Here is a 23,474-nt window from a genome sequence, read left to right on the forward strand (position 1 = left end):
ATTTAATTCAGTTTTGGAAAGGGTTTCGTGCTTATGATGCTCTCACTTGCAAAATTTTTAAGCTTTGTGCTGCAGTTTTGTGGTGCATCCATGATTACCTAGATTTGAGCACTCTTTCATGGCGTACCACAAAATGATTTTTTGCATGTACTCATTGTGACAAGCACCCTCTTTCCTATGGTCTAAGGAGCAAATTTGGGTATTTTGATCTAATATATATGTATATGTCATTTATATATAGATAGTATTTAGCCACATATATACATATATATCTCTCTCTCTGTGTGTGTGTGCGTGTGTCTACATAATGCATTGAGATATAGATATAGTGTCACCTCGTGATCATGCCCGCCTACATATTGTTTTGATGTGTATATATATAGTGTTCATGGATATGCATCTACAACTATAGTTGCATAGACACAATACCATATCAACTCTACATGCATGTTATTGTTCATATAGTTTGATCATGAGTTGAAGAATTAAGTGTGCATGATTTCAAAACAATTTAAAGATTGTAGTATTTTCATGTGATATCCTTGTGAATTCGGTCTAAAATCTTTACTATGATGCACAATGGGCAACTATCCTTCCAACATTATGGGTTCAATTCATAGTTAATATAGAGAAGTTGTGTTAAGAGAGAGAACTTTAGTAACAAGGATGAAAGAAATTAAACAAAAGTTGTGCCCGAGTGTGTAAACAATCTCCAGTATACTTGGTATTAATTAGCATATCTAGTTTAATCATTTACTATTGTAAGTATTAGCAAATCTTGAATATATGGTGTTGTTGTATAAAGTGTATCTAGAAGCTTCCAGAGATCCTGCATGGGCCAAATTCAGGTTTCCCCTGCCGCCTCCTCTTTTCGGTCCAATGGTGCCAAGCACCAAAGCATTTTAGCACTTAATTGACTATACCACCCATCGAACTTGGATACAATTACGAACTTTGCACATCCATCAGCCAAAATTGTGAAGGGCAACTTGGTAATTAACTACAAACCCTTCCATCCCACATAGAGGCCTTAAATCCTCCAATCCCCTAGGTCAGCCGCCACATTTTCCCCTTGACTACCACATCTCCTCCGCCGCCGCCACACCAGCATGACTCCTCCGCCACACCCCAGGACTCCTCCTCCACCGCTGCCACCCCAGCATGTTGGCCTCGATTCCTCATTCGCCATGACTCCTCCTTCGCTACTCTACCAAGATGCCGACGCCAGCAAAACCCTAGCTGCTAGTTGGTGGCTTGAAGGACCTCCGTCACCACGTCGTCGTCGCTGCAAGGACCTCTTCATCACCTCCGTTACCGCTTCAAGGACCCCTCTGCCACCACTCCATCGCCACTGCAGGGACCTCTTCACCACCTCTATTGCTGCTTCAAGAACCCCTCCGCCACCACGCCGTCACTGCTACAGGGACCTGTTCACCACCTTCATCGCTGCTCCAAGGATCCCGTGATGCCAACGAATGGTGGATCAAAGAAACCAGGACTTCAGGTAGCAGGTTTGTGCCTCAAGGTCACTCTTCACTAATTGCTAGTTGTGTGTTAGTGCTTCACTTTGTTTGTGTGTGGGTAATTAGATCCCGTGTTCCTGCGTGTGGGTAATTCGATTGTGCTAATTACAAATCAATTGTTAGTGTGTGTGGTTAAGTAGTGCTTCAATCCATTCTAGTGTCTAGCTTGTGGATGTCCAAAATCTAGTAGCTTTGTGGATGGCAATATAATTTGTCCATTCCATGCTATTGTATGGCTTTTGTCCATCCTAGCTTCGATCCATGCTATTGTGTGTAATCTGTAACGTGTCCATGAGCTATCTGTTCCTGTCAGACAAATTGTCTAGTACTCTTACATGCATTAGAATGTAGTTGTCTATCAATGCATTTCTATACTGTTGTTTTTTATGGTCATCATTTTTTACATTATACCTTGCTAATAGGTCACTAATATGTTCATGTGTTCTCATCTTAGAATTGCCACTACATCCATATGAAGAGGTGCGCTATAAACAATATATGAGGAACAGTTCAAGGCTGCAGCAACTTGGACTTCCTGGTTTCACCGGTGTGTTTGCAAGAACAACTGTCATTTCTCAAGAGAAGAATAAGACAAATGCAAGAGATAGAGAAGATTCTGAATCTGAGTATGATCCTTTACAAGATGATAATGGTGAAGAAGATTTGATTGCTTATGACATTGCTAAAGTGCTAATTTGTACATCTTGTCAGGGTTTAACTTGGTGTCTGCTTGCTACTGTTTAATTATCTACACACTCTGTTCACTAATCCATGCTTCCTTTCCTAGAAGGGATCTAAGAAGAAGACTTGCAAGAAAGCAAACCAACAAACTTCAGATTTGATTCCTGGTGGAGTCAAATTTTGGTCTCGTAAGAGGGTTTATGCAAGAAAAGCACCTACTAGTGGGACAAGACCAAGGAAAAGCATTGCCTAGCCTGATGCAAGTCCGACACCAATTGTGCCACCTCCACCACATCCTAATGTGAGCCAAGCTGTTGAACTTGTTGGCAACTTTGGAGACAGTACACCACCTGATGGTGAAGGCAAGTTCTACTTATTGTCATTCTAATAGCTTTGATTACATCATGAATGAATGCACTCTTACTTGCTGCTACTTTTTAGATGATGGAGGTGATGCTATTTGCCTATTAGATGGGCACAGCCATATGGCCAACCAAGGTGATGCTTTCTTACTATCATTCTATTAGCTTTGGTTGGTTGATGAACGCATTCTTACTACGTGTCATTTTTAGAAGATTTTTCCCAACATGATGACAACACCAACATGGCTGACAGAGCTGATGGCATTACCCTTCCTGCTGGCCAAAACCAGATGACCAATGAAGGTGATAGGTTATTCATTTATTTGCCATATTGCATATTGCTTCACTAGTATGGTTGCTGAATTACAATTTCAATGTGCATTTACAACTAGGTGGAAAGGAGAGACAGGACCGAGGATTCAATATGGGAAAAGGTCTCTAGAGGTTGACCCGAGCTCAATGTGGCAAACTGCCAGTGGTCATAACTGAAGGAAATATAAGGGCAGTGGTACCTCTTGTTGCTGCAAAGTTTGCAACTAAATGCAACATTGCAGTCAGGATCCATGTGCCTGTGCTCACGCACCGGAAGGAATACAAGAAACAACCTGCGCAGTTTAATTTGTTTATGGGAAGACTTTGTGTAGGTACATTCTCAAGGCTTGTTCTACAAATATCTGGTTTGCTCCTGCCAGATGTTATGTGCACCTTATATGGTTGTTTACAAATTATAATAATGTTGATGATGATTTGCTTAGCTATCTGTTGTGTATAATGGGTTTCTACACAATTTATATGGTTGCTTTACTCATGCCACTCTTCCAATTGATTCATTCATTCATATAATGGGATTGTCACCAACAATCTTAAATGTGGCCGCACTTGTGATGATAATGATAGCGATTTAGGTTCTGTTATGTTATCAGTCAACCAGCCCAATTGTTCCTAGTCTCATTGTGTTGCCTTATTTATTTAAATTCTTACCTTGTAAATTAAATGCACAACATGAACTGATATTTTTTTCTTGCAACTTAAATAACTTCTAGATAATGGATTTGTGAAAATAGCAACATCCAAATAGGTCCTTCATTTTTCGGCAAGCTATTCATTTTCTCAGATATTAAATTTCTTGTACATATTCTTTCATCTGAATAGGCAAAGTTTAACATCGACACAAGTGATGAGATTGTTAAAAAGGGTTGTCTTGAGATGATGAAGTCTGCAATTTGACAACATCGGTACCATCTGAAGCAAGAATATTTTGATCCTTTTCCACTACATTTGGTTAGGAAAAGTTCTCCTATCAAATCGACTAGTAATGAATAGTGGATGGACCTTGTGGAATTATAGAAGACTCCTAGAAAGATGGTATGTTTTTTCCCTAAAAACAAAACTCTTGCCTTGTACATTCAACTATTGCTGGTGTCTTAAATGCAATCTGTCTTTGAGTAGGAGGCATGTCAAAAGAACAAAGACAACCAAGGCAATGTTAAGTTCCATCAAACAACTGGCTCATGTAGCTACCCGGTTCTTGTAGAAAATTTGGCAAGTTAGCCATATCGATGTTAGCTCATGTGCAGTCCATTTATGAGCCCATTGTTTTCTATATAGTTTACAGATCTCCTCCAGAATTACATACACTATCATTTTTCACTTGTCATACTATGTGGTTCATAACCAATATTTTCACTTGCTGGAAGTAAATGTTAATATCTATTAATGTCGTTGACTGCATATCCATTTTTTTCAAGCGAACATGTTTCAGCATGTTTTAGCAAATGATGCTTCTAGTTTCATCTAATGTTTATGTTGCTAAGATGAGTTCATAATTTTGTAGAACATTAGTTCTTACTTGCTGCACAAATATAAACGACGAATTTACATTCTCTTTCTTCTCATTCTTGCAACTATGAAGTGTTGTCAACAAGTAAAAAATCTTGCTCCATACAAATGTTGTTTTCAGGGAGACAAGTACAAGGATCAAGAACCTGATGCATTTGATTTGTTCAAGGAGTGCCACTACAGCAAGAAAAAGAAAGTCTACACACCTATCATACAGCTAGCTATTGTAAGATAGATTTCAAATAGTGCTATTTGATATGCTCATTTTTAGTTGTCTCATGAACCTTGTTTGCTGGTTGTTTTGTAGACTCAAATGGAAAACAAGCTATCTGCACCAACAGAAGGTGAACAACCCAACTTTGCGACTCAGGTTGTAGCTGATGTGCTTGGTGAGAACACAAAGAAGAATTAGATCCAAATTGCGCAGCCTAGATGCAGTGTGAAGAACGTTAAAGCAGATTTGGAAACGGAAAAGAGAGCAAATGCTGAGCTTCAGTCAATTGTCAACTCCCAACGTGCACAAGTGGATGATCTGTCAAAGAAAGTGCAGGAAACAGAAAATGCAAGGATTAGGGATCAAGAGGAGATAAAGATGAAGCAAGCTGAGATGGAAGCGAAGCTTGAGGTTTTGCTAGGTCAAAGTTGACCAAGCTAAGCTAGATGGTGGTATGTTAAGCTGGAACCTAACCTCTGGTCGAACCTAACCTCTGATGGAACCTTACTTTTGCTGCTGCTGCTGGAATGGCTTTTGCGGCTGAAACCCAATGTTGTTTCTGGTGGCATGTTCTTTTGCGGCTGGAATGGTTTGTGCCATTGTTGATTGATGTGATGTGATGTGATGTGATGTGATGTGATGCATGTGATGTTGAATAAAAACATAAGTTAATGTATCTGATGTCTATTTCATTTTTTGTGTGCATTGATGTCTATATAAGCTACTTTTCTTGGGCTGCAATTGTGATTCTAAAATTAGTCTAAAAAAGTGTCAATTTTGAATGGGCTGTGTACAAATTGCTAAATTGAGTGGTCTAGTTTCTCTTGTTGGAAATGAAAAGTGGGCCAAAAATATTTGGCCCAACTTAGTGGCCCATTTCTTATATTGGGCCGTTAATAAATGGGTTGTGATGGTGACATTATCGTACATGCTATTGGAACCCTTCCTTTTATTAAGATTAGAATTCTTATTCTTATAATTATATAATTATTTTCTTTTTTCATGTATATGCGTCATTGGCCACGTCAATATCCATGTCAGCAGCCACATCATCCATGACGGTATCTATGACATTTATTTTCATCACTAACACTAGGTTTGGGTTGGGCTATATGGGCTTTAGGCTATTCTGTGAGGTAAAGAAACGTCACAGATTGAGCCGATCTATAATGATTTTTTTTAGGAACGTCACGCAAGTTAATCTATGACGCTCAATACATGACGTTATCTAAAAACATCATAGACACCGTTTTATGACGGTTTTCTAGTGATTTGTGACGAAAATTGACCGTCATAGATTACGAGGTTTCTTCTAGTGTTATCTGTGCAACATCACGTCCTCGTATGGATCTTGCGAACTTTTGTGCGTGTACTATTGTCTATTTCGTAAAGAGTTCCTCAGTTGACAAATTGCTGGCACTTGTTATCGATCGATGCTGATTTGAATTTCACTATGTAACACGTTTTTACAGCCCTAGATGTGCTAGGATTCGAGGTCTAGGTACGGGGAGGGGTCGTGGGCAGTTGGATATCGGTCGATCGGAGGCGGCTACTACGTGATGCGGCGAGGCAGTGTGGTCAGGAGGAACACGGTTTGCTAACAGCGATGAACGGTCTGCTAACAGCGGTCAGCGGGGTACGGTGAACGGGTGAAGCAAGGCAAAGTGGTTAGTTGGAGGAGGCAAGTAGAGCAGTGTGGTGGACACGGCCGCATAGCGCCATAGCATTGCTAGAGAACAGGGGGGGGGGGGGGGGGGGGGGGGGGGGGGGGGAGTATTTAATAAACCCCGTATCGTCCAATGTGCAAACGGGACAAGAATAACAGACTGAAAGTTCTCACATTTTCATGTGGCTATGCTGGAGTCGTCGCTGTGACATATCACCAGCGGTGTGGTACAAATCACCGTCACCACCTAACCCCTAAAATTTAAAAAGTGCACTGCTCATTGCTCAACTATTACCTTATACATTGTATAAATAGTGTCACAACGTACTGGAATAGAGACGACGAAGCTGAATTATTGTGGTATGCTTCCATGCATCAGGGGTAGTAGGTATACGGGCCCTTAATGAATCTCCAGAGCTTAACGAGCTGACTTTGACTTAGTTTCCTCCAATGACAGTAGCCAACCTCGTCGTGCATATCTGTAGGTACGGAAGGGAACTATTCTATTGAATCAATCAATTAACTACTTCGCCCTGTTCAAACTACTGAGATACTTATACATATATGTCTGGATACTTACCTATGATGTAAGGTCCATTGATTTTTATGTGCGCTTAAAGAACCACATGTGGTAATCATGGACATGAATTTCTTTTAAGAAACTAGAAAAAATTAATACCCGCCGGGCTACTACCCCACACATTCAAGTCACAACTCATGCAATTTTTCTTATGTGCGGTTTTTGCAATCCGTATTTACTATCCTACTACAATGGAAGTGTTGCTAATGGCAGTAGAATAACCTTTACTTTTGAAACTTGTGGAAAACGACAGTTCCTTATGTGAACCACCTCTGAAAATAATTCCATTTCCTTAAAATTTTGTTGTCTTTTGTATCATTTATAGTTAAGTTGATTTTGCCAATTAAATTTTATGCGTATAGGAGAGCTGCCTATGGACAAGGTAGGGAATTGTTTGGAAAATTATTTCATAATAGTAATGCACTAATGCCTCTGGTCAAAAACCAACTAACTAAGGTGAGCAACCGATCAAATTAAAGCCAAATTCGTAGCGTATGACCGAACATATCATCGAATTAGATCTTGATCGATGTGCACCCACAACAACTTTAATTTACACAAATAGACAACATGGACGGCAATAGTTAATGGGCAGTTGAGCAAGCCGCAGCACATGAGCTCTACGGAGAAACCGAGGCCCCAACATCTCACCGCGAGTGAAATTTGAAGACTCAACGAATCAAAAATATATATTTAGCTTTATATCGATCATCCAAATTTTTAAATGAAAACCAACCGCCTGCACCTTACTCCAGGTGACCCGGACACCATCACATGGAAATTCACGCCGAATGGGAAATATAGCACACAATCGACATACAGAGTACAATTCATAGGATCCATGACAACTAATCTCGAGAACCTAATCTGGCCACCAAAGTGCAAATTCTTCAGCTGGTTAGCCGTGCAAGATAGAATTTGGACAGCGGACAGACTCCAGCGTCGGGGATGGACCAGTAACCCAACCTGCGCCCTTTGCAGCACAGCGCAGGAGACAGGGTATCACCTTTTCGCCGACTGCAGTTTCACACAGCTAATTTGGACGGAAATTAACACATGGACGCAATGCCCTAACGTTGATCCAAGCCGTTGGGATAGGCACGACTCCATACATAATTGGTGGATAGCTATGCTGGCTAGCCCGGTGGCCGAGGGGAACGGGGGGAAAGGGTTGCGGACCCTAATTATACTCGTTCTTTGGGAGATCTGGCTAGAGAGAAATCGGAGGGTCTTCCAACACAAACACAAGATGGTTACCCAGATAACCGACGGCATCAAGAACCAAGCTGCAATGTGGGTTGCTGCGGGAGCTAAACACTTGGGGGACTTTCTCTCAGGTTGAGTGTCCTGTTTTGTACTAGTTGTCATAGCGGAGTTCTGCCTCCCCGTTTCAGGGATGCGAGTGTACAGCTTGTATAGTAAGTTTGTATACGGCCCGTCGGGCTTTTCCTCTCTTTTAATATAGCAGCAGCTCTCCTGCTGGCTCGTTTCAAAAAAAAATTTAAATGAAAATCCCAAATTTTATATTTAGCTTTTGCTGCTCCTTTTAAAACCTCTAGGTGAAGCCACCTAGAATCCTAGGTGGACACTCTTGAAAAAAAAGAAATCCTAGAAATTCTCATAAAAAACAAAACATCTGGCCATCAATTAGTAGACTCAAATCATAATAGCCATTGGATGTATTATGTTTTCTAAAAAAATTACTCACCTATACCATTATGAAAATAGCCAACCCCCTAAATATTATCTAAATTACCCACCTCTAACATTATATAAAATAAATTAAAATAACCTCCTAATCTTCATCAATACTTAATAAATTAACTTAAAGTAACCCCTTAAATTTTCATCTATGTTACCCACATGTACCATTATTAAAAATAACATGAGGCAACCCTAAATTTGAATCCAAATCATCTTAATTAAAAATATACACGAATATGTGATTCTAAATCGTCTATTTCTTACACTATTGTTATATGATATAATAATTAGGGTATATACGCATGAAGTGATGAAAAATATTTTTTATGCTAAACATAATATATGGAGGTGCGATACAAAATGAAAAGGTGTGAATGTGGATGAAAAAGTGTATAGAGTAATTACTAATTAAAATCAATCACAACTGGATAAAGATAATTACACATCTATATATGAGCATTATGTTGAAGTATTGAAAATGAATGAGAGTGTAGTAGGTAAACAATTTGATTATTAGCTAGGAGTTCAATTTCTAAATTATTTTCAAATACAATAACTTTTAAAAATATTAGCCTGCGGAAGTACGGGTTGATGGACTAGTTCAGATAAACAGAAATAAAGAAGCAATTCTTTCCTCGAGGGAAATTCTCAAATTTTGTATGCGGTTTTGTCTACATTTTTGGAACAAGAGTAATCGATCAGCCAAACTATGACGTGTGTTAGTTGTAGTTGGCTGAGATGCACACATGACACAGCTACGCTACGCAGTACGAGAGGATGAATCGATGCTTCTTATTGGCAGGTTGATGACATCACTGGACGTTTAGGTGCGCACCGTATGAAATATGTAGAGACCCTGTCCGCCACCTACCTCCTTCCAAAACAATGGAGCTCATCATCAACAGCTCTCGACAGCGAGTTAATCCAATCTATGGTTTTCCGAACTTGCATTCTCACCCGTCGATGGAGCCGAGCACGACAATGCTTCTATATATACACTCACACCTACGCCGTACCACCACCACACAGACGCAGGTCGCATACTCACGACACGAGATCACGGAAGTTGTAGCTAGGTAGCTCGCTCGTAGTCGATCAAGTATGCGCCAGCAGCTGCTAGCCATGGGGTCCGCGGCGGTGCGGAGGACGAGCCAGTCGTACGTGCGCCCGGTCGCCGCGACGCCGCCCGGCGCGCTGGAGCTCTCCATCATCGACCGCGTCGTAGGGCTGCGCCACCTGGTGCGCTCCCTCCACGTCTTCGACGCGCAAGGCGGAGCCGGGGGACGGCAGGGTCGTCCGTCGTCGCCGTCCCCGGCGCGCGTCGTCCGGGAGGCGCTCGGGAAGGCGCTGGTGGACTACTACCCGTTCGCGGGGCGGCTCGTGGACGGCGCTGGCGGCCCCGTGAGCGCCCGCGTGGAGTGCACCGGCGAGGGCGTGTGGTTCGTGGAGGCCGCCGCCGACTGCAGCCTGGAGGAGGCCGGGCGCCTCGACCAGTACCCGTTCGTCATCCCCGAGGATGACCTGCTGCCCAACGCCGCGCCAGGCGTCGAGCCGCTTGACCTCCCGCTCATGGTGCAGGTGCAGTGCAGATACACTTACTTACGTGCATGCACATACTAACGAACATGGTGATGAGTGCGCACAGCATAATCTGTAGCCAGTTGCTTCCGATACTTCGGGGGTGTTTGGTTCGCTCCTAAAATTACCGTGACATCGAATGTTTAGATACTAATTAAAAGTATTAAATATAGATTAATTATAAAATCAATTGTACAGATGGAGGCTAATTTGCGAGACGAATCTATTAAGCCATTTGACAATGTGATGCTACAGTAAACATGTACTAATGATGGATTAATTAGGTTTAAATAATTAGTTTTATAATTAGCTTATGTTTAGTCCTTCTAATTAGCCTATGATGTGACATGAATTTTAGTCCGGACTAAATATCCAAACACCCCTTTGTTGACTAGATTTGCAAGTCTGTGCTGACGGTTCATGATGTAGTTTTAGTTTTCCGGTACAACGGGCGTCTCAATCCTAGTCCATCGGTTAGGTACGATCGAGATAGTAAATTCAGATACCCCAACAGATTCTTGCATTTGTACATAAACCTTGCAAGTTGCAAACTTGCAACATGTGCGTTAAAAATGAAACTAAACGTTTAGTTATCGAACTAGCTAGCCTGCTTGCGTTTGCTTGTTGACTAATAACGAACCGTCGACGCATGCAGGTGACGGAGTTCACTTGCGGCAGCTTCGTGGTGGGGCTCGTCTCCTGCCACGCCATGGCCGACGGCCTGGGCGCCGCCCAGTTCATCAACGCCGTCGGCGACTACGCCCGCGGCCTCCCCAAGCCCCGCGTGAGCCCCGCCTGGGCCCGCGACGTCGTCCCGAACCCTCCCAAGCTGTCCTCCGCGCCGGCCCCCTTCCCGCGGATGTTCCAGTTCCGGCACCACGCCGTGGACCTGAGCCTCGACAGCATCAACAGGGCCAAGTCCCAGTTCCTGCAGGCCACGGGGCAACGCTGCTCCAGCTTCGACGTCGCCGTCGCCAAGGTGTGGCAGGCGCGGACGCGGTCGCTGCGGCTCGCCGACCCGTCCACGCGCGTCAGCGTCTGCTTCTTCGCCAACACGCGCCACCTCGTGCCCGGTGGCGGTGGCGCCGGGTTCTACGGCAACTGCTTCTACCCGGTGACGGTGAGCGCGGAGAGCGGCGCGGTGGAGGGCGCGGACTTGGCCGGCGTCGTGGCCATGATCCGGGACGCGAAGGCGAGGCTCCCCGCCGAGTTCGCGCAGTGGGCGGCGGGCGAGCTCGTGGAGAAGGACCCCTACGAGCTGACCTTTTCGTACGAGTCGCTGTTCGTGTCGGACTGGACCCGGCTGGGGTTCCTGGACGCTGACTACGGCTGGGGGACGCCGTTGCAGGTGATACCCTTTACGTACCACCCGGCCATGCCCATCGCCATCATCAGCGCGCCGCCGGCGCCCAAGGCGGGGGCAAGGATCATGACACGGTGCGTCGAGGAGGAGAGCTTGCCGGAGTTCAGCGAGGAGATGAAAGCATTTCAGAAGTGAAATGAATATGCTCGATCTGACATGATGAACCTGCTCCCAACGACTTTGTGCCTCTTAAGTTTTTTTTAAAAAAACTTTGTGCCTCTTGTCGAAATCTGTGGACTTGTCCTGTAGTGGTATATGTGATGTACGCTTCAAAAATCAAAATGTGTGCTGCTCTGGCTGCTGGTTTTGAGTGTTTGGGCTGTATCTTGGGCTAGCCTTGGCTGTGTAATAAGATACGGCCCACTTATATATGGAAATTGTAAGGTACACTTTATACAAGGGTTCTCCTATTTCCTTTATAATAATAAAGTAATTTTTTTTAAGGAGCTTTTTATCTGCCTAAATATCTCACATTGATACCCTTCTCCTTTTCCTTATAAACCGGCAAGGTATTGTTTTTATTGTTTATTGGAGCTCTCTTTTGGTAGATGTTGATTTGCATCAGAGCATCTGTTTTTTGATTTGCACTGAGCCCTCTACTAGAATAAACTAGCTAGGACATAGAGTTAATATATGCACCATTGCATAACAAGTCATCGGCCAAGACAAGTGAGAGAATAAGAAAAAGTGGGACTGTAGGAATAGGAGAGGGAGAGGAAGAAGAGGAGGAGGAGAAAGAAAGAGGTGGATGAGGACCCCACCCAACTGTTGTGCATCCACCACCTCTTGATGTTTGTTTCTTTCAGATATAGGATCCGCGACTACAATGTGCTTTTCGGGGAATCCTACTGAGTCCCTCGCTCCCTCATACACACAGAGCTAATCCTCAGTGGCTTGTGCCTGTACCCACTCCTAGCGTCACACATCCTATATAACTGTATCATGACTTACCAAACATGGATGATGCAACCGTGGCAGCACGAATAATAGAGTGTTAATTATTGATGAACTCATTCTATTTCTCAAATTAAATAAAATTTGAGTGAGAAAAATTGATGGCACACCTCGTTCCACCTCCTCCTATTATGAGCAAGGCTACACGACGTGGCGGAGACCAATTTAGTACCGGTTGGTATAAACAACTAGTACAGGTCCCTCTTTAGTACCGATTATTTGACCCGGTATTTAGTACCGGCTATTTGACCCGGTACCAAGGTCCCCCTTTAGTACCGCACTAGCAATACCGGTTGCACAACCAGTTTTGTACAACTGATATTAAAGGAGGGTTAGAAACCGGTACTGAAGGCATTTTTCTCGACAAAGCAACTAAGGGAGAACTTCGATGTTGCTTGAATTTTTCTTAATTTGAATAAAGAAAGCACGTTTGTTTTTCTCCCCATCATGCAACTTGCATTTGTGGGACTGGTCACTTGATGGATCTTTTGGCTGTTGTGTCCTTTTTCCTTCATCAACTTTCTGGCGCATGTTGGCCCACACTGGCATATATAGGTAATAGTTTCATTATATTAATCTAGGCGCATGGCTATACTGAAACGTGGTCAAAGTAAGAACAAAAGAAATTGAAGGAGAGAATCCATCCATGCTGCATACTGGCATCATAGTTCTTTTCCAAGGAAGTGGCAATGTGGCATCATAAATTGGGTTAGTGGGGAATCCCGCAAACGGTACACTTGTATTGCATTTCATCGACAGGTAAGGCAAAGCCGTCGACATGCATCATGCATTTATACTGCAATTGCAAGGAGTATGTAGTGTGCATAATGCAAACCACATAGGAAAGTTCACCCAACTGATAACATATGGAATTGTATACAGATCCCCGTAACTTTTTGTCGGGCACCAACCATTCAAAGTGTTCTAAGATTTGTATAAAGGTGGTGTCTGGAAAGGGAACATATAGTGATAAGATTGGGCCATACCCTCTATTTCAATCATCGGTAGCCTCTGGCGACACAGAAGAGAGCGTCAACATATTTTTAGTGCCATCTTACTATTACTAATTGGAGGTTCTTTTTAAAGCCTTCAGGTGAAGCAACCTAGAATGTAGATACTCTAGAAAAAGAGAGAAATCCTAAAAATTCTCACAAAAAAGCAAAACATCTAGCCATCAATCGGTAGACTCAAATCATCATAGCTATTGGATCTATTATGTTTTCTAATAAATTACCCACCTATGCCATTATGAAAATAGCCTAAAGTAACCCCTAAATCTATATCTAAATTACCCACCTCTGCCATTATATAAAATAAACTAAACTAACCCCCTAATCTTCATCAAAATTACCCACTTATGCCATGATAAAAAAAATTTAAAATAACCCCTAATGCCACTAAATTGCCCATCACTAATACTAAAAAAAAACATAAAAACCTCTAAAATTTGCATATATATACCCACATATGTTATTATTAATAATAACATGAGCTAACCCTAATTATGAATCCGAATAACCTTAATTAACAATATACACTAATATGTGATTCTAAATCATCTATTTCTTATATTATTGCTATATGATGTAATAATTAAGTTATATACACATGATGTGTGTCACTATTTATAAAGATATAAAGGATGTGATGAGAATATTGATTCTATGTTAAAATTATAGCTCAAATTCAGGTTCTATTAAACAAATTCAAGCGCTTACCTGCAAAGCACAGTGAAAAGTTAACGGTTATAAATGTGGTTGAAAATGTTGTAGAGTAATTACTAATAAAATCTATCATAATCAAATGAAAGTAATAAGTATATATATATATATAAGTATTGTGTTCAAATATTCAATAAATGAGAGGTAACTTAAGGTAATAGTTTTGTAGCAATGTGGTCTCATTTTTTTACCATTGGAGACTCCATATTGGTCATCACGAGACACACTAGAAAAATACAAATCCTAGAAATTCTCGCAAAAATCAGAAACATCAAACATCAATCCTGTAAACTCTAATAATCATAGTCATTGGTATAATTGTATTTACTAACAAATTACCCACCACTATCATTATCAAAATATTCTAAAACAAACCCTAAACATATATCTAAATTACGGATTGTTACCATTATAAAAAAAACCAAAGTAACTCCACAATCTTCATCCAATTTATTCATACATATCATTATAAAGCATAACTTAAAATATCATTCTAAATTTGTATCTAAGTTACCCAAGAATATTGTAATTAAAAATAACCTAAAGTAATCATTTAAATCTTAATCTAATTATCTTCGTGTGCATCATACAAAAATATCCAAAAGTAAACTAATACACGATTCTTAATTACCTATTATATCATTAGTAATATAGAAATAATAAGTTAAGGTATATACGCCCATTTATACATGTATTTGAAAAGGTGATGAAAAATATAGATTTTTATGCTAAACACAATGCATGGAGGTGCGATACAAAATGAAAAAGGTGTGGATGTGGATGAAAAAAATGTATAGTGCAATTACTAATTAAAAATTAATCATAACTGGATAAAGATAAGTATACATCTAGATGAGTATTACGTTGAAGTATTGAAAAAATGACAGAGTAGTAGGTAAATAATTTTGATTATTTGCTAGGAGTTTAATTTCTAAATAATTTTTAAATACATAGATTTTAAAAACATGAGCCTGTGTGGGAGCATGGGTTGATGGAGTAGTTTGAATAGTTTTCATTCATATTCTTATTCTAACCCGCCACTTGGCACTTAAAATAACCCCATTATTACATATGTGTTGTGTTTTGGACCATATTGTAAAATCACAGGAAATATGACATAAACGAAGGGTTTTTCTACAAGTTGTACTTGGGCCCGAACTTTGGATATTGCAAGGCCCAAAATACGAACATTGAACTGTAGGCCTGCAGGAGGAGCTGAACTTGCAGGGCTATATCTTCCTCATCCGAACTCCGATTAGGGCAAATTTACAAGGAATATTACATGGCTCGATGAGATCTACAACTTTTGTATGAAGCGCTCGGGCATTGGATGCCAAAACAGGGCAGGCCGATTGGCCTGTCCCGTTTTTTGTTCCGTTCGATGGCCCCTTTCACCAGGAAGAAGCCCTCAACGATCCTAGCGTTATTTTTCCAGATACTTGGCCCCGAAGGCACCCCAACTGATGCTGACAACTATAAATACAATGACATTCAACAAGGAGGAACGAACCCTGACGAGTTTAGACCTAGCTCCCACCACAAGATGAAAAACAGGGATTAGATCAAATCACCGTGACGACCAACATAGGCGGAGATCAGGAGGCGCAAAGAAGACCTCAGGCCGATCGGCCTGAGGAGACCTAGGCCTATCGACCCAAGGGGTTTCTGCCTCCTCTGTTCATCCCTAGGATTATTTGGATCCTTGATATGTAACTGCTACATGTACTTTATGCCTATCAATTCTTCATGGTCTATATCATTGCAATGCTTCATTCATATGTGTTCTGATCAGCACATATTCTTAGTAGAGTTTGTGCTAATCGTGGTGATTAGCTTAACTTTGCGAATGCTTTGATATAGATGTGTAAGCGAGGTTGTTGAGTACCCCCTATGTAGTGATGGTATGCAGGAGGAAAAGAGCGGAGCAATCACATAACCGATGTGAAGCTAGTAAAGGCAACACCCTTTTTGTGTAGTAGATGCATATTCATGTGAACCTAGATCCTAGGGAGGGAATACATATCTATCTTTGTTATCTATCCTGTATCACCCTTTGCTCTTTGTTAGTTTAGATTAGTTTATCTCTCTACACAACTTATATTGTCTGATTCCATTAGTAAGATTAGTATAAAGTGAGAGCCGGCATCCCACTTGTTCCACGGATTGATAACCTTGGGGGAATACTTTAAGGGAAAAGCTACATTTGATCTGTGCATTTGCGGTTCATGAATTGGCGTACTAACTGCCGTCAACAACCTTTTCTGGCACCGTTGCTGGGAACAAGTCAGTTTGCTATGTTTGATCTTTGTTTTGATTTTGCTAACCCACTAATACTTAATTTTTGTGTAGATCTTTTTGTTTTTATTTTTTCTTTTCAGTGTCTAGATGGATCTGTTCGTCTCACCATTGGAGAATGAAGAAATGTCACTAAGGGAATTAGCAATGCCATCATTAGAGGACTTTGAGTTGCAAAAATTAGATTTGGTGCTTGCTACAACCCACTATAAATTGAATCATGGAATCATCAAGTTGGTGGTGACAAACCCTTCTAGAGGATTGGAGGACGACAACCCATATAGACACATGGAGTGATTCACGATGATATTTGCAACATGGTGCAACAAGAAGGAGTTCCAGATGCTTGGTTCAAATGGAATCTTTTTCCATTCTCTCTTGAAGGTGAAGCACGAAAATGGTACACACTTGCACCTATTAAAGTGAAGGAAAAATGGGACGAGCTCGTGAAGGAATTCTGCATACAATATTTTCCCTTAACTAAGATCCAATATTTAAAGAGGCAAGTGATTTGTTTCAAGCGGGGAGAGGATGAAGGGATTGATGAAGCCTGGAACCGATTTAATGGACTACTCAAGCAATCGAACTTGGGAATTTCTGGTGATATGATATTGCATTCATTTTATTTTTCACTAACTCCACACTCTACCCAATATGTAAGAATGTGTGTAGAAGTGATTTTATGGAGAAGACGATTAGAGAAGCTACACAGATCTTACAAAGGATAAGCAATGCAAAACGAGTGGAACGAGAATGGCAGAAACTCTACCGGGAGGAGCAAGATGACAAAAATAAGCCTGAGATGCTTGCTGAAATTTTTGCAAAAGATGAACTGGCCACACTAAAAATCAAAGAACTGCTTCTTGAGGTAAGAGAAGTCGTTACACAATTGAAACTACTGAAACTAACATGAATGTAGGCCGAAGTTTTGATCATGCTAGACCATTGGCGGAATTCGATCAGCTTGATTGGATTCCAATTAATTTTGACCATTTAAACAGCCACATACGAAATAAGAAACATATAAGCGAAGCTAGAAGAATTGATGATATATTTGATCAAGAGATAAGTGGAGAATTGATCCAGAAAATATTTGAAGACGAAGAAGGAGAAGAAGATGAGGGAAGGATCGATCGGGATAATATTTCAGAAATAGATAATGAAGCCTGAGAAGAACAGAATTATGATGAGCCTAAAAGGGTTACACATAGCACACTACTAGGCCAACCAAATTGGGTCAGGTGTCACATACACCCCCCTCAAAGAACTCGACATCCTCGTCGGTACAACTCACCCACACTTGGGCAAATGTCCAGGAACATTCCCTCTCAGCGTAACCGCGAGGGTTGGCTCTGATACCAGTTGTAACACCCCGTCCTTCAAAGCTGCATCACCCTATCCTTCCAAGGGGCGGGTACACATATACACAGCACCCTGCTTACACTTTCGTCCTCGCTTCGTGTAAAAGGGTTAACCCAAAGGTGCTATGGCTGCAATACAAAGGCTTATAAGTTAGCTCCACCCTTGCTCAATTAGCAAGGTGGTACTAAACATGCGCACCTGCGCTCATGGGCCACTATTGGACCAACCAAATTGGGCCGGGTGTCACAAATGATATATCCATGCACTTGCGAATTTATTTGTAAACATTAAGAAATACCAACAGCATCTTACTTGTTCCACGGATTGATAACCTTGGGGGAATACTCTAAGAGAAAAGCTACAACTGATCCGTGCCCTTGCGGTTCACGAATTGACACGCTAACTGCCGTCAACAAAAGATCTATGGCACTGAACCGCAATACTAAACGACCAGTTGTTCTCTTGAGGATTGAAGAAAGATTTATAAGATTGAAAACAATGATGAAGATTGAACCAATTGCTCAATAGAAGAGATAGAGAAGAATGGCGACGGGCACCATAGGAAAGGGGGGCAAGTGCTCTAGGTTATTATCACGTTGCTCCAGTGACCTTTACATAATTACAGTTTGTCCATAATCAATCTAAGATTCATTGCAAAAAGAAAAACTACTCGCTTTGGACACAAAAGGTTCCCAAAGCTAGATTGTTTTAGTCTCATTGGGATCCACCACAATTGCCCGGTACTTCCTCCTTCCATCCACAAATATAAGCATTTTAGATTATTGACACAAACAAATAATATCTATAAAAAATAAATTATTTCAAATTGAAAGGATTACATACTATAATAGTTGGTTTCATGATGAATCTAGTAATATCATTTGTACATTTAATCTTTATGATGATGTTTTCTATTGACAGTCAAACTAAAAATAGTTTGACTTCTTATAAACTCGAAAATATTTAGAAACTCTAGCAGACCCTCTAAATAGCTCTACCCCAAGTTTAGAAGGTTTGTTGTCCCCAACTACACTATATTTGTTAACACAGAGAGTAGGATTTACCTAGAACAACTCCCTCAAATCAAAACTCACAAAAGGTCAAATGAGGGTTCTCTCTTTTTTTTTTAGTCTATAAAAATACCTCCAACTTCAGCAAATAGCTCGCATAGATAGAGAGCTACTTCCTCCGTTTAAAAATGTAGGTCATTTTAGCTTTTCTAGATACATAAATTTTGGAGTAAAATATACGGGCTGTCCTGAACTTGTCATGAGATGTCATCTAGGTTCCTGAACTCTCAAAATGCATTTTCTAGTCCATAAATTTATCGCAAGATGCCATCCGGATCCCCAAACTCGCGAAACACATTTTCAGGTCCCCCAACTTATCTTAGGGTGTCATCCGAATGCTTAAACTCTCAAAGTGTATTTTAAGATCCCCAATCAAGCGCTAAGCAACACATGTGCAATCACTAGCACAAGGTAGTTGTGAAGGCAACGAGCGAGGAGGAAGCATTGCCATCAGTGATGGGTAACAAGTTTTAAGATTTGAAAATGTAGTTTGAGAGTTTAGGGACCCGGATGAAACCTGAGGATCTAAATATGCACTTTGAGAATTTATGGACCCAGATGACACCTTGAGACAAGTTTGGGAGCTTGAAAATGTATTTTGAGAGTTTACAGACCCGGATGACACCCCATGATAAGTTTAGGGACCGCTAGTATATTTTACTCTAAATTTTATTATGCATCAACATATAAAGTTATATCTAGATATATAGCAAAATAGAAAAGCTAAAACGACCTACGTTTTGAAACGGAGGAGGGAGTATAAAATACCTCTTATTCCCATATTTGTCATCTCATAATCAACGTACATGTTGGTTATTGGCTGTCATTACAGGTCGGTCCAGTAGCAAGGCGTGTGTCAAGACTGCTCCCTAATTGTTCCAATAAATATATACACACACCCAGCAAGCGCACACAAACGCCACATCCACACGAAGCCCTGCAGGTCAAGCTATCGAGCTCACTGATCGATCGATCACACATAGAGAGCCATGGGGTTCACGGTGCGGAGGACGAGCGGGTCGTATGTGCGCCCGGCGACGGCGACGCCGGCAGGCTCGCTGGAGCTCTCCGCCATCGACCGCGTGGTGGGGCTGCGCCACATGGTGCCGTCGCTGCACGTGTACGCTCCCCGCGGCTGCAGCGACGACGACAGGCGCGGCGGCGAGGCACAGCCGCAGCCGTCCCCGGCGAGCGTGGTCCGGGAGGCGCTCGGGAAGGCGCTGGTGGACTACTACCCGATGGCCGGCCGGTTCGTCGACGGCCCCGAGGGTCCGGGCGGCGCCCGCGTGGAGTGCACCGGCGAGGGCGCGTGGTTCGTGGAGGCCGTCGCCGCCGGGTGCAGCCTGGAGGACGTCGCGTGCCTCGACCAGTACCCCTTCGCCATCCCGGAGCAAGACCTGCTCCCGGACGAGGCGCCCGGCGTGCAGCCACTTGACCTCCCTCTCATGATGCAGGTACTACATAATTATAATAAATCTGTACTTTCTCCATTTATAACTGTAAGTCTATTGTCAAGAAGCGTCCTAAGCAGAACTTTAATTTGACAATTAGTACATACATTACGTATTAAATTAACATTTATTAGATTCATTATGAAACACATTTTATAATAAATATTTTTTCATTTAAGAGAATGTTCTTTTATATAATCCCTCCGCCCCAAATTGTAGGTCATTTTGACATTTTTAAATTCATAGCGTTTGCTATTCATTTAGATAAAGTATATTGTTATTCAAGTTAAATCGGTTTGACCTACGGCAATTTAAATGGAATTATAATAATGGTCAGAGAAAGTAATGAACAACAAAAATTCGATTAGAACTAGATGGTATTCACGGTGTGTACATGCAATTCTCTTGCACACATATCCTATCTCTACGAATGGCTCGGCATGCATATCTTGAGACTAATAATTCAACACACATCGTCATTGTCTAAGGGTTCACTATAAGAATAATTAATCGAAAAACACAAGAGGCTCGAACCTAGGTGGACATATTAGAACCTAACAATTGAGTTACCCTCAGTTCGGTATAAGGTTGTGCAGTCATTTTGATATAGGCGCAAGTACCAGCACAATTAAGAACGACGTGGCGATCAGCATGGCAAACAAATAAAATTGTTTTCTGCATGTCGTGCCATAAATGCGGTAGTTAGGCCGTCAGATCGTTTGTTGTTGCCACAGAATAATCAGGCAGCAGATCTAGCAGCAGATCGTAGTGGATACCTTATCCACCGTGATCACAACACTGTTTATGTGACTTTGCTACCCTAAGCTCTTGTTTAGTTCCACCTAAACTCCCAATTTTGACACTATACAAAAAGAAGATTCCTCATCACATCAAACTTGCGGTATATGTATGGAGTACTAAATGTAGACGAAATCAAAAACTAATTACACAGTTTTGTTGTACTTTGCGAGACGAATCTTTTGAGCCTAATTAGTCAATATTTGGACAATAATTCACAAATACAAACGAAACGCTACAGTGTGCTACAGTGCTACAACAGTAATTTTAGATACCCAAATTCAGAGCAACTAAACAAGGTCTAAAGTGGAAGGATCCTGATAAGATTGTAGCATGGGAGGCACTGCCCTCGAGGCTTGAGGATCCAACTCTGCTTTGCAAGGGTTAAAAATCATGGTGCCCTGCCCATGAGATTTACACAATGTTTCTGATGGGTTTACTGATATGTCCCTACCGATGCCATGTGTTCAAATATCAACTGTGTATACGTCATCCATTTTATTGGCAAATTCCGCCACTAAAATGTTGTGGGTTGCTCGACCCGCTTACGATCGCAATTCACAAATGTAGAGATGTTCAAGACGGGATATTTTCCTTAATTAAAAAAATACTTTTACTATCTGCAGGTGACGGAGTTCAATTGCGGTGGCTTTGTTGTTGGGCTGATCTCCAGCCACACCATCACCGACGGCCTGGGCGCTGGGCAGTTCATGACCGCCATTGGCGACTACGCCCGCAGCCTCCCCAAGCCCCGCGTCACCCCCATCTGGTCCCGTGAGCTCATCCCGAAGCCACCCAAGCTCCTCTCCGGCCCTCTTGGCAAACCGCGGATGCTCCAACTCCGGCACCTCACCGTGGACCTGAGCTTCGACAGCATCGAGAAGGCCAAGTCCCGGTTACTCCAGTCCACGGGGCGGCGCTGCTCCACCTTGGACGTCGCCATCGCCAAGACATGGCAGGCGCGGACGCGTTCGCTGCGGCTGGCCGACACGTCCGCGCGCGTCACGCTTTGCGTCGCCGCTAACGTTCGCCACCTGCTGCGCGGCGACGCCTGGAGGCCCAAGGACGGCGCCGGCGTCGCAGGGTACTACGGCAACTGCATGTACCCGGTGATGGTGAGCGCGGAGAGCGGCGCGGTGGAGGCTGCAGACTTGGCTGTTCTGGTGGCCATGATGCAGGAGGCCAAGGCGCGGCTGCCGGCGGAGTTCGCGCGGTGGGCGGCGGGGGAGCTCGTCGGGGTCGAGGACCCCTACGAGCTGCCGTTCGCGTACGAGGCGCTATTCGTGTCGGACTGGACGCGGCTTGGGTTCCAGGAAGCGGACTACGGGTGGGGTGGGCCTTCCCACGTGATACCTTTGGCTTATCACCCGCACATGCCCATCGCCATCGTCGGTGCACCGCCGGCGCCACGGATGGGGGTCAGGATCATGACGGAGTGCGTCGAGCAGGAGCACTTGCCGGTGTTCAAGGAGGAGATGATGGCGTTCCTGAATTGACTCTGCTCTGCCTCTGTTTTTTTAGACCATGCTCTGCCTCTGTTTTAGGAACCTTGTTGGGTGTGCAAGTACGTGGTCCTCCTCTGCTTGTCGACATTCTCAGCAGTAGGACCTTGACCCCATCTCTCCCTTCGCCAATGCTGTCACCTCTGCTCCCGCTGGCAGCCTTTCAAATGCTTGTGCCTCAGCAGTGTGCAATAAGCCAATAACATGCGAATTGATATCGGAATATTCGACTTCCTAAAATTTTGGGATAAAATTAGATGACTATACCGCTTATGACAAGGTCTCGTCTCCCCAAATGGCATAGAGGTGTGGAACAAAAAAAACTCCTATGGAAAAATTTAATCGTGTTCACTCATCTATTCGTTGTTAAGCGATCATTTAGATTATTAAAAATGAAGTGGCAAATTCTCTACAATATGTCACCCTACCCTATGTACAAGTAAAAGATAATTGTTGTGGCTACTATGGATCTTCACAATTTTATCCGTGACCATGGAGGTGAATACATTAACTTTGATCGGTTTGATCATGATCCTAACTACATACCTCCGATCCGGGAAAGGTACAAATATGCAATTTTTCACTTGGGGTCCGACCAGTCTACTTCCGATGCCAATACTCCAACTATGGATGTATTTCATGATGAGTTGACCACCGCCCCTTCTCTTACTTAAAACTAGTTTATTTTGATGTGATTGATTTTGTGATATTATTTAGTATGACCTTGGAACATTAAATTCAATTAGAACAATTCTATCTATACTCTCCAGTATGTCAATTTACATGAATAAAACCGGGGGAGCACTATAGC

General features: G+C 42.4%; 2 protein-coding genes and 1 pseudogene across 2 annotated transcripts; all 3 read left to right on the top strand.

The window, feature by feature from the left end:
- Nucleotides 1–1,465: 1,465 nt before the first annotated feature.
- Nucleotides 1,466–5,090, top strand: LOC101782726 (annotated as a pseudogene).
- Nucleotides 5,091–9,610: 4,520 nt separating this feature from the next.
- On the top strand, nt 9,611–11,951 carry LOC101782566 (acyl transferase 4). Its single transcript, XM_004967557.2, has 2 exons — nt 9,611–10,147; nt 10,803–11,951. Exons 1-2 carry the CDS (start codon nt 9,671–9,673, stop codon nt 11,643–11,645), a joined length of 1,320 nt encoding a protein of 439 aa, XP_004967614.2. The 5' UTR covers nt 9,611–9,670; the 3' UTR covers nt 11,646–11,951.
- Nucleotides 11,952–19,734: 7,783 nt separating this feature from the next.
- Nucleotides 19,735–22,888, top strand: LOC101782977 (acyl transferase 4). The gene is made up of 2 exons (XM_004967558.3): nt 19,735–20,366; nt 21,788–22,888. Exons 1-2 carry the CDS (start codon nt 19,902–19,904, stop codon nt 22,655–22,657), a joined length of 1,335 nt encoding a protein of 444 aa, XP_004967615.1. The 5' UTR covers nt 19,735–19,901; the 3' UTR covers nt 22,658–22,888.
- The last annotated feature ends 586 nt before the right edge of the window (nt 22,889–23,474 follow it).

This window comes from Setaria italica, chromosome V (assembly GCF_000263155.2).
Source record: "Setaria italica strain Yugu1 chromosome V, Setaria_italica_v2.0, whole genome shotgun sequence".
NCBI classification, from domain to species: Eukaryota; Viridiplantae; Streptophyta; class Magnoliopsida; order Poales; family Poaceae; genus Setaria; species Setaria italica.

Coding starts and splice junctions, on each gene's coding strand:
- LOC101782977 (XM_004967558.3), top strand. CDS start 19,902: ATGGGGTTCACGGTGCGGAGGACGAGCGGGTCGTATGTGCGCCCGGCG. Junction 20,367..21,787: donor ACCTCCCTCTCATGATGCAG/GTACTACATAAT, acceptor TACTATCTGCAG/GTGACGGAGTTCAATTGCGG.
- LOC101782566 (XM_004967557.2), top strand. CDS start 9,671: ATGCGCCAGCAGCTGCTAGCCATGGGGTCCGCGGCGGTGCGGAGGACG. Junction 10,148..10,802: donor ACCTCCCGCTCATGGTGCAG/GTGCAGTGCAGA, acceptor CGACGCATGCAG/GTGACGGAGTTCACTTGCGG.